Source organism: Vulpes lagopus, chromosome 2 (assembly GCF_018345385.1).
Source record: "Vulpes lagopus strain Blue_001 chromosome 2, ASM1834538v1, whole genome shotgun sequence".
NCBI classification, from domain to species: Eukaryota; Metazoa; Chordata; class Mammalia; order Carnivora; family Canidae; genus Vulpes; species Vulpes lagopus.
The window spans coordinates 128,142,844-128,157,409 of NC_054825.1; the positions used below are offsets into that span (position 1 = coordinate 128,142,844).

The 14,566-nt window shown below is 37.7% G+C and overlaps 1 protein-coding gene across 3 annotated transcripts in view; it reads right to left on the reverse strand.

Moving 5' to 3' along the window:
* The window catches only part of ERCC6L2 (ERCC excision repair 6 like 2), a 124,319-nt gene extending 122,120 nt beyond the window's left edge, over window positions 1-2,199 (reverse strand). For 2 of the 3 annotated variants that reach the window (XM_041742919.1, XM_041742918.1), the window contains exon 1: window positions 1,801-2,199. In XM_041742919.1, the coding sequence (XP_041598853.1) occupies window positions 1,801-1,846 (46 nt within the window). In that variant the 5' untranslated portion in view covers window positions 1,847-2,199. The remainder of the gene's footprint in view (window positions 1-1,800) is intronic. The other variant, XM_041742920.1, reaches the window with a different exon arrangement.
* Between the last annotated feature and the right edge of the window lie 12,367 nt (window positions 2,200-14,566).

Here is a 14,566-nt window from a genome sequence, read left to right on the forward strand (position 1 = left end):
TGAGAACAACGCGCTATGAAAAAGGAGTGTTGAAGAAGCATAATTTAAAAGGGAAGAAGATCTAAGAAGAGTATCTCTGAGCACACAGCATGTGCAAAAGCCCTATGGGCTTCACACAACAATTTTTGTAAATCTATCTGATTTCTTAGTTTGAATAACTTCTAGAACTAAACAGATTTAGTTAAGTTTGAGCAAAGGCTGGAGTCTCTCTGAATCAAACTCTAGAACAAATAGCTTAAAGTGGGAGGATTTCTTGTGGGGTTGAATGGAGGGTCCTCTTTAACTGTTTCCTTTCCTCCTGCATTCCAAACTGGCCTCCTTGCTATTCCTCAAACATGGCAAGCATGCTCCCACCCATGACCCCGAGCTTTCTGTTCCTTCCATGAACACTCTCTCAAAACTCCCAAATGACTGATCTTTTACTTCATTCAGGTCTCTCCTCCAATGGCATCTCCTCAGAAGTGTTTTCTCTGAACACTGAATCTAAAATAGCACTCCCTGTAACTCTTCCTTTACCCTACTTTATTCCAGTTTCAAAGAAAAATATGAAATATTTGTTAATGTTTATCTCAACTTAGTTCCCTTAGGGCAGGGACTTACTTTGTTCACTGGTATATCCTGGGCACCTAGAACAATGTTTGAAACTCAAATACTTGTAGGACTAACAAATATGTATATATAGCTAACATTTGGAGACTTACATGTGCCAGGCATGTGCTTTATTTAAGACTCACCACCATCCTTTCAGGACTCCGTTTAAGTAATATTGTTAGCTCCATGTTACAAATGGTGAGACAGATAAAGATTAACCAACTTGCCCATGGTTATATGGCCCATGGTAAAATGGCAGATCCTGAGTTTGAACCAAGATATCTGACCATGCTGTACCATACACACATGAGTAAACAAGTCCCTGGAACTGAGCCCTGCCTCTTTTAACTGACGTATGAGCACTGCAGTCACTACAGTCTCCACTCAGCAGCTTTACTACTTACTTCACCTGCCAGGCTTCTATGGGTATTCACATTTGTGATCCCTGTATTGTAGTGTCATCAATTCCTAATCTTCAAAGTTGAGGTCTGTTACATAAACCTCTCTAAACTTTAGCTCTGAGTTCCTCATCTATTTAATGAGATCAATACCTCCCTCCAAGAAAAGCATGCAGATAAACAATCAGCTTATTGCTGGGCACAAAACAAGTCCTCAATATCTGACAGTTTCTATTATGTCACTTTTAATCATGGAAGTTATTAATTTGGGGGCAAGAAGGCATCCCATTTGGCTTGGGGCAGATAACCACACCTTCCCTAAACCCTCTCTTGAGGACCCATTAAAGGTGAAGTCTAAGCTCTCTGTGTAATAAAGTGTACCGAATATCTCAACCTTTATTCACCTATATAACAACAAATTTCTCCCCTTCGCTAAGAATTAGGGCATACGAAGATAGAGAATAAACACATCTACTGAGTGCTTACTACGGACCAGAAGCCGAGTCACCTAAGTGCTTTGCATAAACCATCTTATTCAGTAATCACAATGACCTCAGTTTTACAGATGAGGAAATGGCCCAAAGTTTCTCAGCAAGTGGCTGTCGGAGCCACACTGGATCCAGTCTGCCTCGGTCCAGGTTCTCAACACTGACTCCTGAGCTACTGGTCCCAGGCTCTAGCCGTCACTCAGCAGAGCCACAGGTTAAAACCCCAACCCCAGCCCCAACCCCAACGGAAAGGGCAGGAACGGGTCCAACTCAGCGCAGTGAAGACAGCCGTGTGGGCCGAGAGGCGCGCTCGGAGCGTGTACCTTTGCCGGCGTTTTCCGAGCGCAGCTTGGGGGCAGAAGGATCCATCTGGCCAGGGGGAGGGGCCGGGCAGCCTGGCGGCGTACCAAACGCGACCGGCGGCGGAGGAGGCGGAGGAGGCAGAGGAGGCGGAGGGCGAGAAGACTGAGTCCAACGCCGCTTCCTGCAGCACTGAGTAGTACATCGCCCCGGAAGCGCGGCGCCAGCGGGCGAGGGCGAGCACAAGTGGAGCCCGAGAGGCGGCGTCCAGGGCGGAGAGCGCTGTGAGGCTGCTAGGGCGGCGCTCACCTAGTCGTCTCGCGTTCCGCTGGGTGGGACAGCAAGCCAGCAACTGGACCCCTCACCCTCCCTCTCAGACTTGGCCCTACATCTACCTTCCCCCGCGACTTTCAGCTCAGACGCAGAATATCCCGCGAGATCAGCCTCCTGAACTGTCACCGGCATCTCGCGATAACACAGTCTCGGCTCACATGGGCGGAGCCATCTTCCTGCCATCTTGACCGCGGGAAACCGGTATCACGATGTCTTCGACTGTTGCAAGTATCGCGAACTTTGATCTCGCCTGCTTGCCTGGTGCGGGTTTTGAGCAGGCAGAGAGACCCTCAGTCACCTTCCGGCGTGCTCTAGCTGCGGTCTTCTAAGGGCTCACCTATGGCTGGAGCCCGTCTCCGCGGTGGTGGCCCGCTGGCTGCTATTGGGTGCTTCCTCCCCGGGGCGCGGTCCAGGGGGCGCCACCCCCACCCTCCCGAAGCCGGCGCTGCAGAACCCCGCGGGACGCTGGGTCAACTGTGCGCTCTCGGGGTCACACACAAACACACGGTCCTAAATCAGGTCTGCGAGTGCAGATAAGCAATACGTGCCATAAGTAGAGGAGAAAGGTAAAAATACAATGAGGATTGCAAGTTTTTTTTGTGTTCCATCGACAGTTACGGCGGTTTGTGTGACGGGCTGTTTTTGTGAAAGCATCGCCAGAACTGCACACACTACTCACGGGTTAGTACATATCTGATACCTTTCCAGACCTTCCTTATACGTCGATTCATCCATAAGTGGTTTCTGCACCCGTTACAATGTTTTCATATACTGTAGGATGTTTCATTGAGCTATATTTGCTTGAATGGGCATGTACTGATTTCCTATTGACGCTGTGACAAATCACTACAAATTTTAGTGGCTTTGAACGGCACAAAAGTATTAGGATACACAAATTGATTATTTTACAGTTCTCTAGGTCAATTCTTACTTGGGTTTCATTAGGTTAAAATCAAGTAATTGGCGGGGCTGCGTTCTTTTCCAGCAGAATCCTTTCCTTGCCTTTCTACACATTGCCTGGCGCATGGCCACCTTCTTTCTGTCTTCAAAGCCAGAGTTGTCGCCTCTCTCTGAGCCTGACCTGATCACATCTTCCTCAGATTGGAGCAGGGTAAGATTCTTTGATCTTATGATCACATTGGGTCTACCTGAATTATCCAAAATAATCTTCCCATTTGAAGGTATGTACCCTCAGTTACATCAGCAAAGGCCTTTTAGCAGGTAGAGTAATGTATTCATGGGTTCCAAGGATTAGGATGTGAACATCCTTGGGGGCTGGCTCATTATCCTGCCTATCAAAGGGTTTAAATGAGGAAAACTATGTCTGTTTGCCCTGCCAATAGGTATCTATTCTTTTAGAGATACTAAAAGTTATCAGTATGTTTTCATAAAATCCTTCATCTAGAATAGCACTTGTTTCTGTTTACCAACGGGTATAAACTTTGTCATCCACTGTGTGTGAGATGTTGGCCCTCACACATGGTTGAGAGGTTATGTCATTTAACCTAATTGCTTCAGCATCTTCACCCATGACAGCAAAGAGGCAAATAACAGTAACCTACATAAAAAAGTATTGTAAGAATTAAACAGGGTAAGTAAAACACCTGAAACAGGACCTGGTTGAGGAAGGAATACGTGGATTGCTATTACTGTTGTTATCAGTGGAATGCATCCACTTGAAAGTTGCTTTATGCATAATCATTACTTCATTTTAGTGTTTCATTTTGGGTAATAGTTGGTAGTACATTATTGCTTAGATTAGAATCTTAGACTACATCCTAACTTAAAGCACCATGAATTGTAAAGCATATTATTTAGGTACAACTGAAAGAAAGAAAAAACTGCTCATTATATAAATTATAACTTGATTTTTAACATGCATCCTGATACTGGAAATTTTTAAATATAGGGAAAAATCTGTTTCTTGGAATTGATGAAATATATGTTTTACTTAAACTCTGTTCACATCATCTCTAAAATCAATGGCAATTGGAAATTTCAGCCAAGCTTACTTTTTTCTTTTTAGAAATACCAGAAAAGTTTGTTTTCCTCTACTAAAATAATGAGTTGTATAATACTGTCTTATTTTTTGGGAAGTCTACTGATTTAAGACCTTGATTTTTATTTTTTCTTAAAGGTTTTTTTTGTGTTTTTGTCTTTGTTTTGTTTTTTGAGAGAGAGAGGGAGCATGAGTTGGGGGTGGGACAGAGGGAGAGGGAGAAGCAGGCTCCCAGCAGAGAGCCCAACATGGGGCTCGATCCTTGGACCCTGGGATCATGACCTGAGCTGAAGCCAGATGCTTAACAAACTGAACCACCCAGGCAACCCAAAACCTTGATCTTTAAAGGCTGACACCTAAATAGATGTGATAAAATCAGAAGTAAATTTTTATTTAAATAAAAGAGGGGCACCTGGGTGCCTTATAAAAGTGGGTGTTCTCATATAGAAGAAAGGGCTGGATATGTCTTCATACAGAAGAAGGGGCTGGAGAACTCTGTGGTATCCTCTTAAGAGCACTGAACCTATTCATGAAAGCTCTACATGTATGTATGTCATCCCATTGGGTTTTAGGATTTCAGCATATTAATTTTGGGGGGATACAAACATTCAAAAAACTTTGAACTTTGAAATTTTTAAGTTAGATGACTTTAGGTTGTAGCATTTCTCCCTTGATACAATGTTCCAGCCACTGTGTCAAGGGGAAGAAAGGAAGAAGGAAGAAGAGATGAGTAAGAGCAAGGTAGACACTGTAGAAATAGATGTATCCTTTATCAATAAATAATCTATACTTTAGAGTTTAAAAGGCAACATTATTCAACAGTATAAATACACTTAACATGAACTGTACACTTAAAAATGATTAAGAAGGTAAATTGTGTGTGTGTGTGTGTGTGTGTTTTACTACACTTAAACAAAACCAAAAACAGGTCAACAGAAGGACAATTTAAAGCTTGAGCCAAATGTAATGAAAGACACGTAGTGAAGGGCAGATTAGTGCTAGATATGTGATGATTATTACATCTTGAACCTTCACCAATGCCATTTTACTTCATAGACTCACTGAACATTAAAACTTGAAGAAATCTCTGAGGTCCTCAATGCAATTCTCAAAGATGATAAGATAGTAAGAGAAAGGTTGTTCTCCCAAAATCACAAATAGCAAATAACAAAATCAGGTTTAGAACATAATTCATCATTCTCATTCCAATCTGATAGGTGTATAAAAATATTCAATAGAATATATTTTAAAATTTGAAAAATTAAAACCTATGATTCTGTTTTTTGTAATATTCCATATCTCATGTCATGCATAAAAATCCCGCAACAAAACACCAAGACCTGCAGGTTGAAATACTTTTATAAAAATACCCAAAGTATGTTGCTGAGCAAAAAAAGAAGGAAAGAAAAAGGTAAAATATTCATAAGCCAAAAAGGAGGAAACTGAAAATCAGCTTACTAAGCTGGCACTTATTCCACTACTGTCCTGGAGGCATTTGCCCATCTCAATTACAGAAGAGGTCTGAGTTTTACCTGTCTTGTGAGGACAGAAGACATGGTGTTAAGCTCTCACAAGGTCACAAATTGGAACTGAGACCCTCATTTGAAATCAGAAGGCCTGAAAGGCAACACCCTCAGTGAAATCACTAGGTAAAAGCAAATCTGGAAAGCAGATATGGGGGAGGATGGAGAAGACAGGACTTGTCTCTCTTGGCACATCCTCTTTGGGCAGGGCTGTGTGTGTATGTATGTATGTGTGCCAATTTCCTTTGCCATTTTGAAACCACCATGTCCTCAAATGAATTTAGGACTTGAATTCACATGACCTGTATGATCTAGGAAACCCCAAGCCAAGATAATAATATAATGTCAGGTTAATCGCATCCATGTTGGAAGAAGGAAGCAAAGCTCATCCTCTCTAAAGGAAAACATGTTAAAACAAAGATTCCTCAAAGTTTCCAAAGATAAATCCCAAACAATTCACAATTCAAAGACTGCAAAACATGCACAAAACAAGCCACCATGAACAAAAGCCAGCAGGGAAAACATGCAACAGAAATAGACTCTTAGTAATTCAGTTAATGGAAGTATTAAATACAATTGTTTATGTGTATTTAAAATATTTACTGATATTTTTGAAAATGGAATTGAAAACCTGAAGAGAAAAGACACTGTCAAAATAAATAGATTTATTAAAAGAACTAGAACTTCTGGAAATGAAAATCATAATTATTGAAATTAAAAACTCTAGCGCAAGTTAAACAGCAGATTAAACACACCCTAATAGAGAATTCATGTACTGAAAGATCTAAGGAAATGATTCCAAATGCAGAGCAGAAAGTCAAGTAGATGAAAAATACAAAAGGTTAAGAGAAATCGAGGGTAGAAGTGAATTTCCAGAAGTAATGAATAGAGAGGCTGGGGGTGGGGGGAAATGACTGCTGAAATCTCAGATTGAGGAATCATAGTGAATTGAGTATACACAAAAAATAATAGTAAAATAAATTAAAAAATAAAACAATACTTATATATAAACTATATATATATATAGATAGATAGATAGATAGACACATTGAAGTAAAATTACAGAAGCAACAAAGAATCTTGAAAGTAGCCATTAAAAAGACAAATTAATACAGCACCTAGGTGACTCAGTTAAGCAGCTGACTCTTGATTTCAGCTCAGGTCATGATCTCAGGGTCCTGGGATGGAGTCCCATATCTGGCTCCATGTTCAGTGGGGAGTCTGCTCATGGATTCTCTCCTCATCTGCCCATCCCACCGCTCTCTCTCTCTCTCTCTCAAATAAATAAATCTTAAAAATAGACAGATTACCTATCTAGAAGAGAATGACAATTTAACTGATAAAAGTTAACTAACAACAGTTAATAGTAACAAGAAAGCCAGGATATAATGGGATAGTAACCTCAAAGTGCAAAGAAAATAGCTATCAACCTGAAATTTTTATAGTCAGCTAAGCTTTAATAAGAGCAAAATAGGAGTATTTTCAGACAAAACTAAAAACACCAATGGACTCTCACTCCAAGACCTTTTTAAGGATTTTAAAATAGCCCCAAATGATCTGAAATGTAAGAATGATTAAGCCTAACAAAATGAACAACCATTGACCATAAAACTATAGTAACTGGTGATATAATTTGGATATATAAAAATAAAGGAAAATTAAAATATTGGACAGAAATAATTTAAAAATGTGATATCAGTGGAAGACTAAGGTGTTTGAGCTATTTCTGTTGGAAAAGAGAACAGTAGAGGTAATTTTTACTAAGCAGAGTCTTCACATTAAGTGGCAGAGTATATGTAATGGAATGAATACTAAAAGTATGTATGGTTTCTTAATAAAAATGTGGATAAAAAATTCAATACAAGATAGGAAAGGAGAGGAATAAAGCAAAAACACAATAACAGAAAACACAGAATAGTAAAAGTTCTTGTATTTCAGTAAAAGTAATGTATTAAAATTTTCTGGTAAAAGTGACACTCAGATTGGGCAAAAATTAAATCTAGCTGCATGTCACTTACAAGATACCCAACAAAATAAAGGCAAGGTTGAAAATAAGATAAAAAGATATAACAGAGAAATAGTAGAAAAAAAGTTTAAAAAGCTAAGAATATTAACATCAGATAAAACAAGCTTTAATGTAAAATGCCTTAAGTATCAAGAAATTAAGCACATAAATGGTGAAAAAAGTTTGCAAGGGAGGTACAAAGTTTTCAACTTAGTACCACTATTCACAGTCCCATTTGCTTCGACATGGATGTAACTGGAGGGTATTATGCTGAGTGAAGTAAATCAATTGGAGAAGGACAATCATTATATCGTTTCACCCATATGAGGAATATAAAAAATAGTGAAAGGGATTATAGGGGAAAGGAGAGAAAATGAGTGGGAAAAATTAGAGACTGAGACAAAACATGAGAAACTCCTAACTCTGGGAAATGAACAAGGGGTAGTGGAAGGGGAGGTGGGTGGGGGGATGGGGTGACTGGGTGACCGGCACTGAGGAGGGCACTTTACGGGATGAGCACTGGGTGTTACACTGTATGTTGGCAAGTCGAACTCCAATAAAAAAGATACATATATATTATATGTGTGTGTGTGTGTGTGTGTGTGTATATATATATATATATATATATATATATATATAAGTAAATTAATATAAATAAATAAAATAAAAATTTTAACAAAACCAGTTCCAAATATATGAAGGTTGTCAGAATTTCAAGGGATAAATGATAATTCCACAACATGGCAGGAATTTTTAATATTCTTCACAGTAATTATAAGACTAAAAAAAAAGTAGAATTGAGCCACACAATTAAGAATCTTGATCTAATAGACATATATAGAACACTCCATTCTATTGTTAGAGAATGAACATCTTCACAAGCACATAAGGAACATCATAAAAATTGACCATGAACTGTGTCATAAAGCAACTCTGAATAGCTTTCCATCAGTCTGATTCATACAGATCATGTTCTGTGATCCCATGAATTAAGTTAGAAGTTAACATATTAAAAATATGTTTAAGGGGCACCTGAGTGGCTCAGTTGGTTACGGGTCTGCCTTCAGCTCAGGTCATGATCTCTTGAGTCCTAGGATCAAGCCCCGCATTGGGTTCCCTGCTCAATAGCAAGTCTGCTTGTCTCTTTCCTTCTCCCTCTGCCTCTGTGGTCTCTCTTGCTCTATCTCTCCCAAATAAATAAAATCTTTTAAAATATATTTTTAAAAGATTATATATTTGGAAATTTAAAAACACTTCTAAATAACTTAGGGGTCAGAGTTTTTAAAAATCATGATGGAAATTAGAGAATAATTGTGAAGCGGAGTTAGAAATACGTTTTTAGGCTCTCAGCTGAAGTCCTAAAATGACAAACCTCACATTTTAATATAAGAGTCTTCTATATAAGATTTCCAAAGGAAGTCACCAACTTAGATTTTATGATCCTAATGCCTCATCTACATTGAGGATATAAAAGGTTTGGTTGAGAGGGATTAGAAGATGGGAATGGGAGATTAGAGGAAGAGATTGATAAAGCTATTGTAGTGCTAAATCCCACATTTCAAGACGAGCAAAAGAGGCCTCAGAGGGATCACTTGGCAAGTTTAATACACATCCCCTAGAATTTGTGGGATATGGTGAGCCATTTGTCTCAAACCTTAGAAGTATGAAGGATGGGAACTCTGGCTGGCTAACTGCTCTGAAGTAAGAAAAGCTGATGTGTTGGGGACCACCTTATTAAGAATGACAAAAGGATGCACATTTCCGCAGGAGATGTGAGTCTTCGGTGAGAGAAAGCCAGCAGAAACTTCAAGATGACCCTAATCAGGGATAGCTGGATGCCTGGGGGTAAAGTACTGACTGACCACAGGAAAGCATCCTGTAAGAGAAAGATGTTTAAGGAGAGCCTGTGCAATTTCATTGCAGATAAGTAAGTCCTTTCCTTTTCCTTACTTTATCTCCTTTTCCCAGGATTGATCCTGGAAGAGTCAGAAGCAGCCCAGTAAGTAGGGGAGGAAGGCAGAAACATAATTCTTATAAAAGAAGCAGTCATCCCTATTTTTTTCACTGCACACAACTCACCTGTAGCAGATATGAGCTCTGGTAGAGGAAGAACTTTAAGTCTGAATGAATATTGAAATCTTGTCATATCACAGTTGACTTAAGTGCTAACCTGAGACGTTCTGCTTATTTGTCTAATGGCTAGAACTGACCACAGGACATTTTATTGAGAAAGACCGAGAAGACTCATGTGACTTTTTGAAATTTTCTTTCAAAGGTATGGATAAAAACTAGCTCTCAAAGTGAGTTTAAATGAACAGTGCTGCAAATAAATGAATTTCTATTCTAATTTCATCTCATGGGTTCTATTTCAACATCCATTAGGACTGAATAATAATAGAAATACTGCATATCAAAGTTAGTAAGAAATTAGTACTCAGTGTGTAAGAAAATGCTTATATTGAGAAAGAAGAAAAGCTGAATGATCTATGTTTCCAATGTAGGTTACAAAATAATAACTGGTCCTAAAGAAAATAGAAGAAAAATAATGAACATAAATTAATGAAAGAGTAATAAAAAATACAATAGCAATAATAAAGTCAAAAGCTAACTCTGAAAAGAATAATAAAGTAGGCAAACCACTGGTGAATGCATCAGGTAAAAGAATGAAAACATTAAGAATGAAAAATGGGGGCAGCCCGGGTAGTTCAACGGTTTAGCACCACCTTCAGCCCAAGGCCTAATCCTGGAGACCGGGATCGAGTCCCACATGAGGCTACTTACATGGAGCCTGCTTCTCCCTCTGCTTGTGTCTCTATCTTTCTCTCTCTGTGTGTCTCTCATGAATAGATAAATAAAATCTTAAAAAAAAAAAAAGAATGAAAAATGGGCAAAACTAAAGACAATTCAAAGATTAGAAAAATATGAGTGTACTCTAAGCAATGTCATGCCAAATTTTTAAATGTATATTCAAAAAGGAAAGGAAACTCTGAAATGGAATTATTAAGAAATAACTTGAGTCAGTAGTTGAAAATACCCCTCCAAGGAAAGACCAGATCCACATGGCTAGATAGGCAAATTCTACCAAATATTCAAGGGAATAGATAAATTCAGTATTATATAAACTCTTCCAGAGAATAGAAGAAAAACTCCCCAATTAATTTTATCAACTTAGTGAAATTGTAACAGCAAAAGCTAATAAGAACATGACAATTGACAACTACAAACCCACTGTAGTTATGTTGACTGACTGATGCAAAAATTCTAAATGAGGGATGCCTGGATGGCTCAGTGGTTGAGCATCTGCCTTTGGCTCAGAGCGTGATCCCGGGGTCCTGGGATCAAGTCCCACATCAGGTTCCCCACAGGGAGCCTGCTTCTCCCTCTGCCTGTGTCTCTGCCTCTCTCTGTGTGTCTCATGAATAAATAAATAACATCTTTTTTAAAAATTCTAAATGAAATACTAGTGAGTCAAATCTAACTTTAAGTAACGACAATAATAATGCATTATGATGAAGTTAATTTAAGTTTATCTCAGGAATGCAAGTATAGTTTCAAATTGGAAAATCCAATAGTGTAATTGATTAACAGAATAAAGGAGAAAAATTCTAAGATCATATCAAGAGATGAAAAAATCATTTTACAATATTCACCCAAATTATTAGCAAGATAGCAATAGAATAAACTTCCTCAACTTATTAAAGATCTATTCCAAACCTGTAAGAAACACTATACTTAATGGCAAAAAGGTACACACACTCCTTTTAAAACCATGAACACAAAGATATCGCTAATCATCACATCTGTTTAATGTTGATCCTAGTCATTTCAACAATAAAAGGAAACTAGATATAATTTGCAAGATATTGGAAAGGAAGAATCAAAACTTCTATTATTTAGGACAAAATTCTGAGTAGATGGTGGAGTAGGAAGCACCAGGAATCTGTCTCCCCACCTAGGCAATAGCTGAACTTGCAGAATCTGTCTAATGTAGCTATTTTGGAACTGCAGAGTTTGTTGAAGGCTTGCAACTTCCAGGGGAAGACTCAGTTGGTGACTTGTGGGTAATTTTGGTCAATTTCAGAGGGTAGCACAGTAGCAGCAACCTATCCACCACCTCAGCCACTAACTGGTAGTTGTGCATGTGTTCCTCAAGCTGCTTGCACAAAGCTGTAAGAACTAGAGTGGACAAAAAGAATCTGTGTTCTGATTGATGATTACTGCTTCCAATCACAGAAGCACAAAGAGGAAGCAGCCATTGTTGCACCTACCCTCCTTGTTGCAAGCCTCTCCCTCTCCAGCTGAAGTGATAGCCAGGGTATTTAAAGGGTCAACCGTCCTTTTATCCCTGCTTCATTTTTTCTCTTTTGGGAGCCAGACATTAAAGAGTAGGATGTTCGAAAACAACTGCAGAAATGGAGAAAATTGGAAAGTGACCACACATACCCAGGGAAAGGTTCTATAGGCAGTTATATAATAATAGTTGGAAACTTCAACACCCCATTCACAATTATGGATAGAACAATCAGAACATAAGTAAGGACTTAATACAATAAACCAACTAGATGTAGCAGACACGAAGAACTCTGTCCAACAACAACAACATATACACTCTTCTTGAGTGCATATGGGATGTTTTCCAGGATGGACCACATGTTAGGCCACAAATTCTCAAAAGATTAAAAAGATGGATATCATACAAAGTATGATACAAAGTATCTTCTCTGACCAAAATAGAATGAAGTTAGAAACTGATAACAAAAACAAAACTGGAAAATTCACAAAATGGTGGAATTTAAACAATATACTTTTGAACAACCAATGGATCAAAAAAGAAATAATAAGGAAAATTAGAAAATCCTTAGACGATAATAAAAACAAAATACACAATGTACCAAAACTTATGGAATGCTTCAAAGCCAGTGCTAAGCAGGAAATTTATAGCTATAAATGCTTACGTTAAAAAATAAATCTCAACAACTTTACAACTTACAGAACTAGAAATAAGAAAAAACTAAACCCAAAACTAGCAACAACAACAACAACAACAACAACAACAACAAAAGGAAATAAAACTTAGAGTGGAAGTACACAAAAAAGAAAATTAAAAAAATAGAGAAAATGAAAACAAAAAAAATTAGCCTCTTCAAAAGACCAATAAAATTGACAAACTGTTAGCTAGATGAACTAAAAAAAAAAAGAAAATTCAGTAAAATTAGAAATGAAAGTGGTGACAATACTACCAATTCTACAGAAATAAAAAAGATTATAAGAGAGTACTATGATATGTATGCCAAAAATTGGATTAAACTACATGAAATGAACAAATTCCTAAAAACACAGAATTTACTCAGACTAAATCATGAAGAAATTGAAAATCTGAACAGACCTTTAATCAGTAAAGAGATTGAAGCAGTAATCAAAATCTCCCAACAGAGGGAAGTCCTGGACCTGATGGTTTCACTGGTGAATTCTGTCAAACATTTAAAGAAGTACTAATACCAATTCTTCTCAAATTTTTCTAAAAAACTGAAGAGGAAGGAACACTTCCTAACTCTATGGGGCCAGCATAACTTTAATACCAAAGCCAAACAGTCACTATAATAAAAGAAAACTATAGGCGAAATCCCTATAAATGTTAGTGCAGAAATCCTCAACAAGATACTAGCAAACAGGATTCAGCAGCATATTAAAAGGATTATATATGACTAAGTGGAATTTACTCCTGGAATGCAAGGATGATTCAATACATAAAATTTGATCTGTGTAATACTCCCCCATGAACAACATGAAGGAAAAAAAAAACACATGATAATCTCAATTGATGCAGAAAAAGCATCTGACAACATTCAACAGCCTTTCGTGATTAAAAAGAACAGTCAGTAAATTAGGGATAGAAGGAAACTACTTCAACATACTAAAACCCTTTCATGGAAAATCCTCAGTATATATCATAATGGTGAAAGACAATACTTTTCCTCTATCAGGAACAAGGAAAGTATGCTCACTCTCAGCACTTCCATTCAAGATAGTACTGGAAGTTTTAACCAGAGCAATTAAGCAAGAAAAAGACGTAAAAGGAATCCAAATGGAAAAGGAAGAAGTAAAATTATTTGTTTGCAAGTGATAGGCCCTTATATATAAGAAACCCTTAAACACCACAAAAAAGAAAAAAAAGGCTGCTAGAACTAATAAATGAATTCAGAAAAATATCAGGATACAAAGTCAATATAAAAAATACTTGTATTTTTATACACATGAACAATCTACAAAGTAAATTACAAAACATTTTTTAAGATTGTATTTATTTATTTTACAGAGCACAAGCAGGGGGAGCAAGAGGGAGAGGGAGAAACAGCCTTCCTGGTGAGGAAGGAGCCCAATGTGGGGCTAAATCCCCGCAGACACTTAAATAACTGAGGCAGGCACCCAAAAAAATATTTCTATTTACAATACCATCAGAAAGTACAAAATATTTAGGAATTAACCAAGGAGATGATAGACTATAACTGAAAACTATAAAACATTTCTGAAAGAAATTAAGACAAATGGAAACACTGCCCATGTTCATGGTTTAGAAGACTTAATATTGTTAAGATGAAATAGTACCCAAAGTGATGCACAGATTGAATTGTAATCTTTATCAAAATATCAATGGGTTTTTTTGTTTGCAGAAATAGAAAACCCGTCCCAAAATTCATATAGAATTTCAAGGTAACCATAATAGCCAAATAATCTTGAAAAGAAGAACAAAGCTGGAAGGCTCACACTTCCTGATTTCAAAACTTACTACAAATCTACAATAATCAAAACAGTGTTACTGTCAAAACAACAGACATGTAGATCAATGGAATAGAATTCAAAGTCAATAAATGAACCCTCACATATGATGGTCAAGTGATTTTCAACAAGGATGCCAAGACTATTCAATA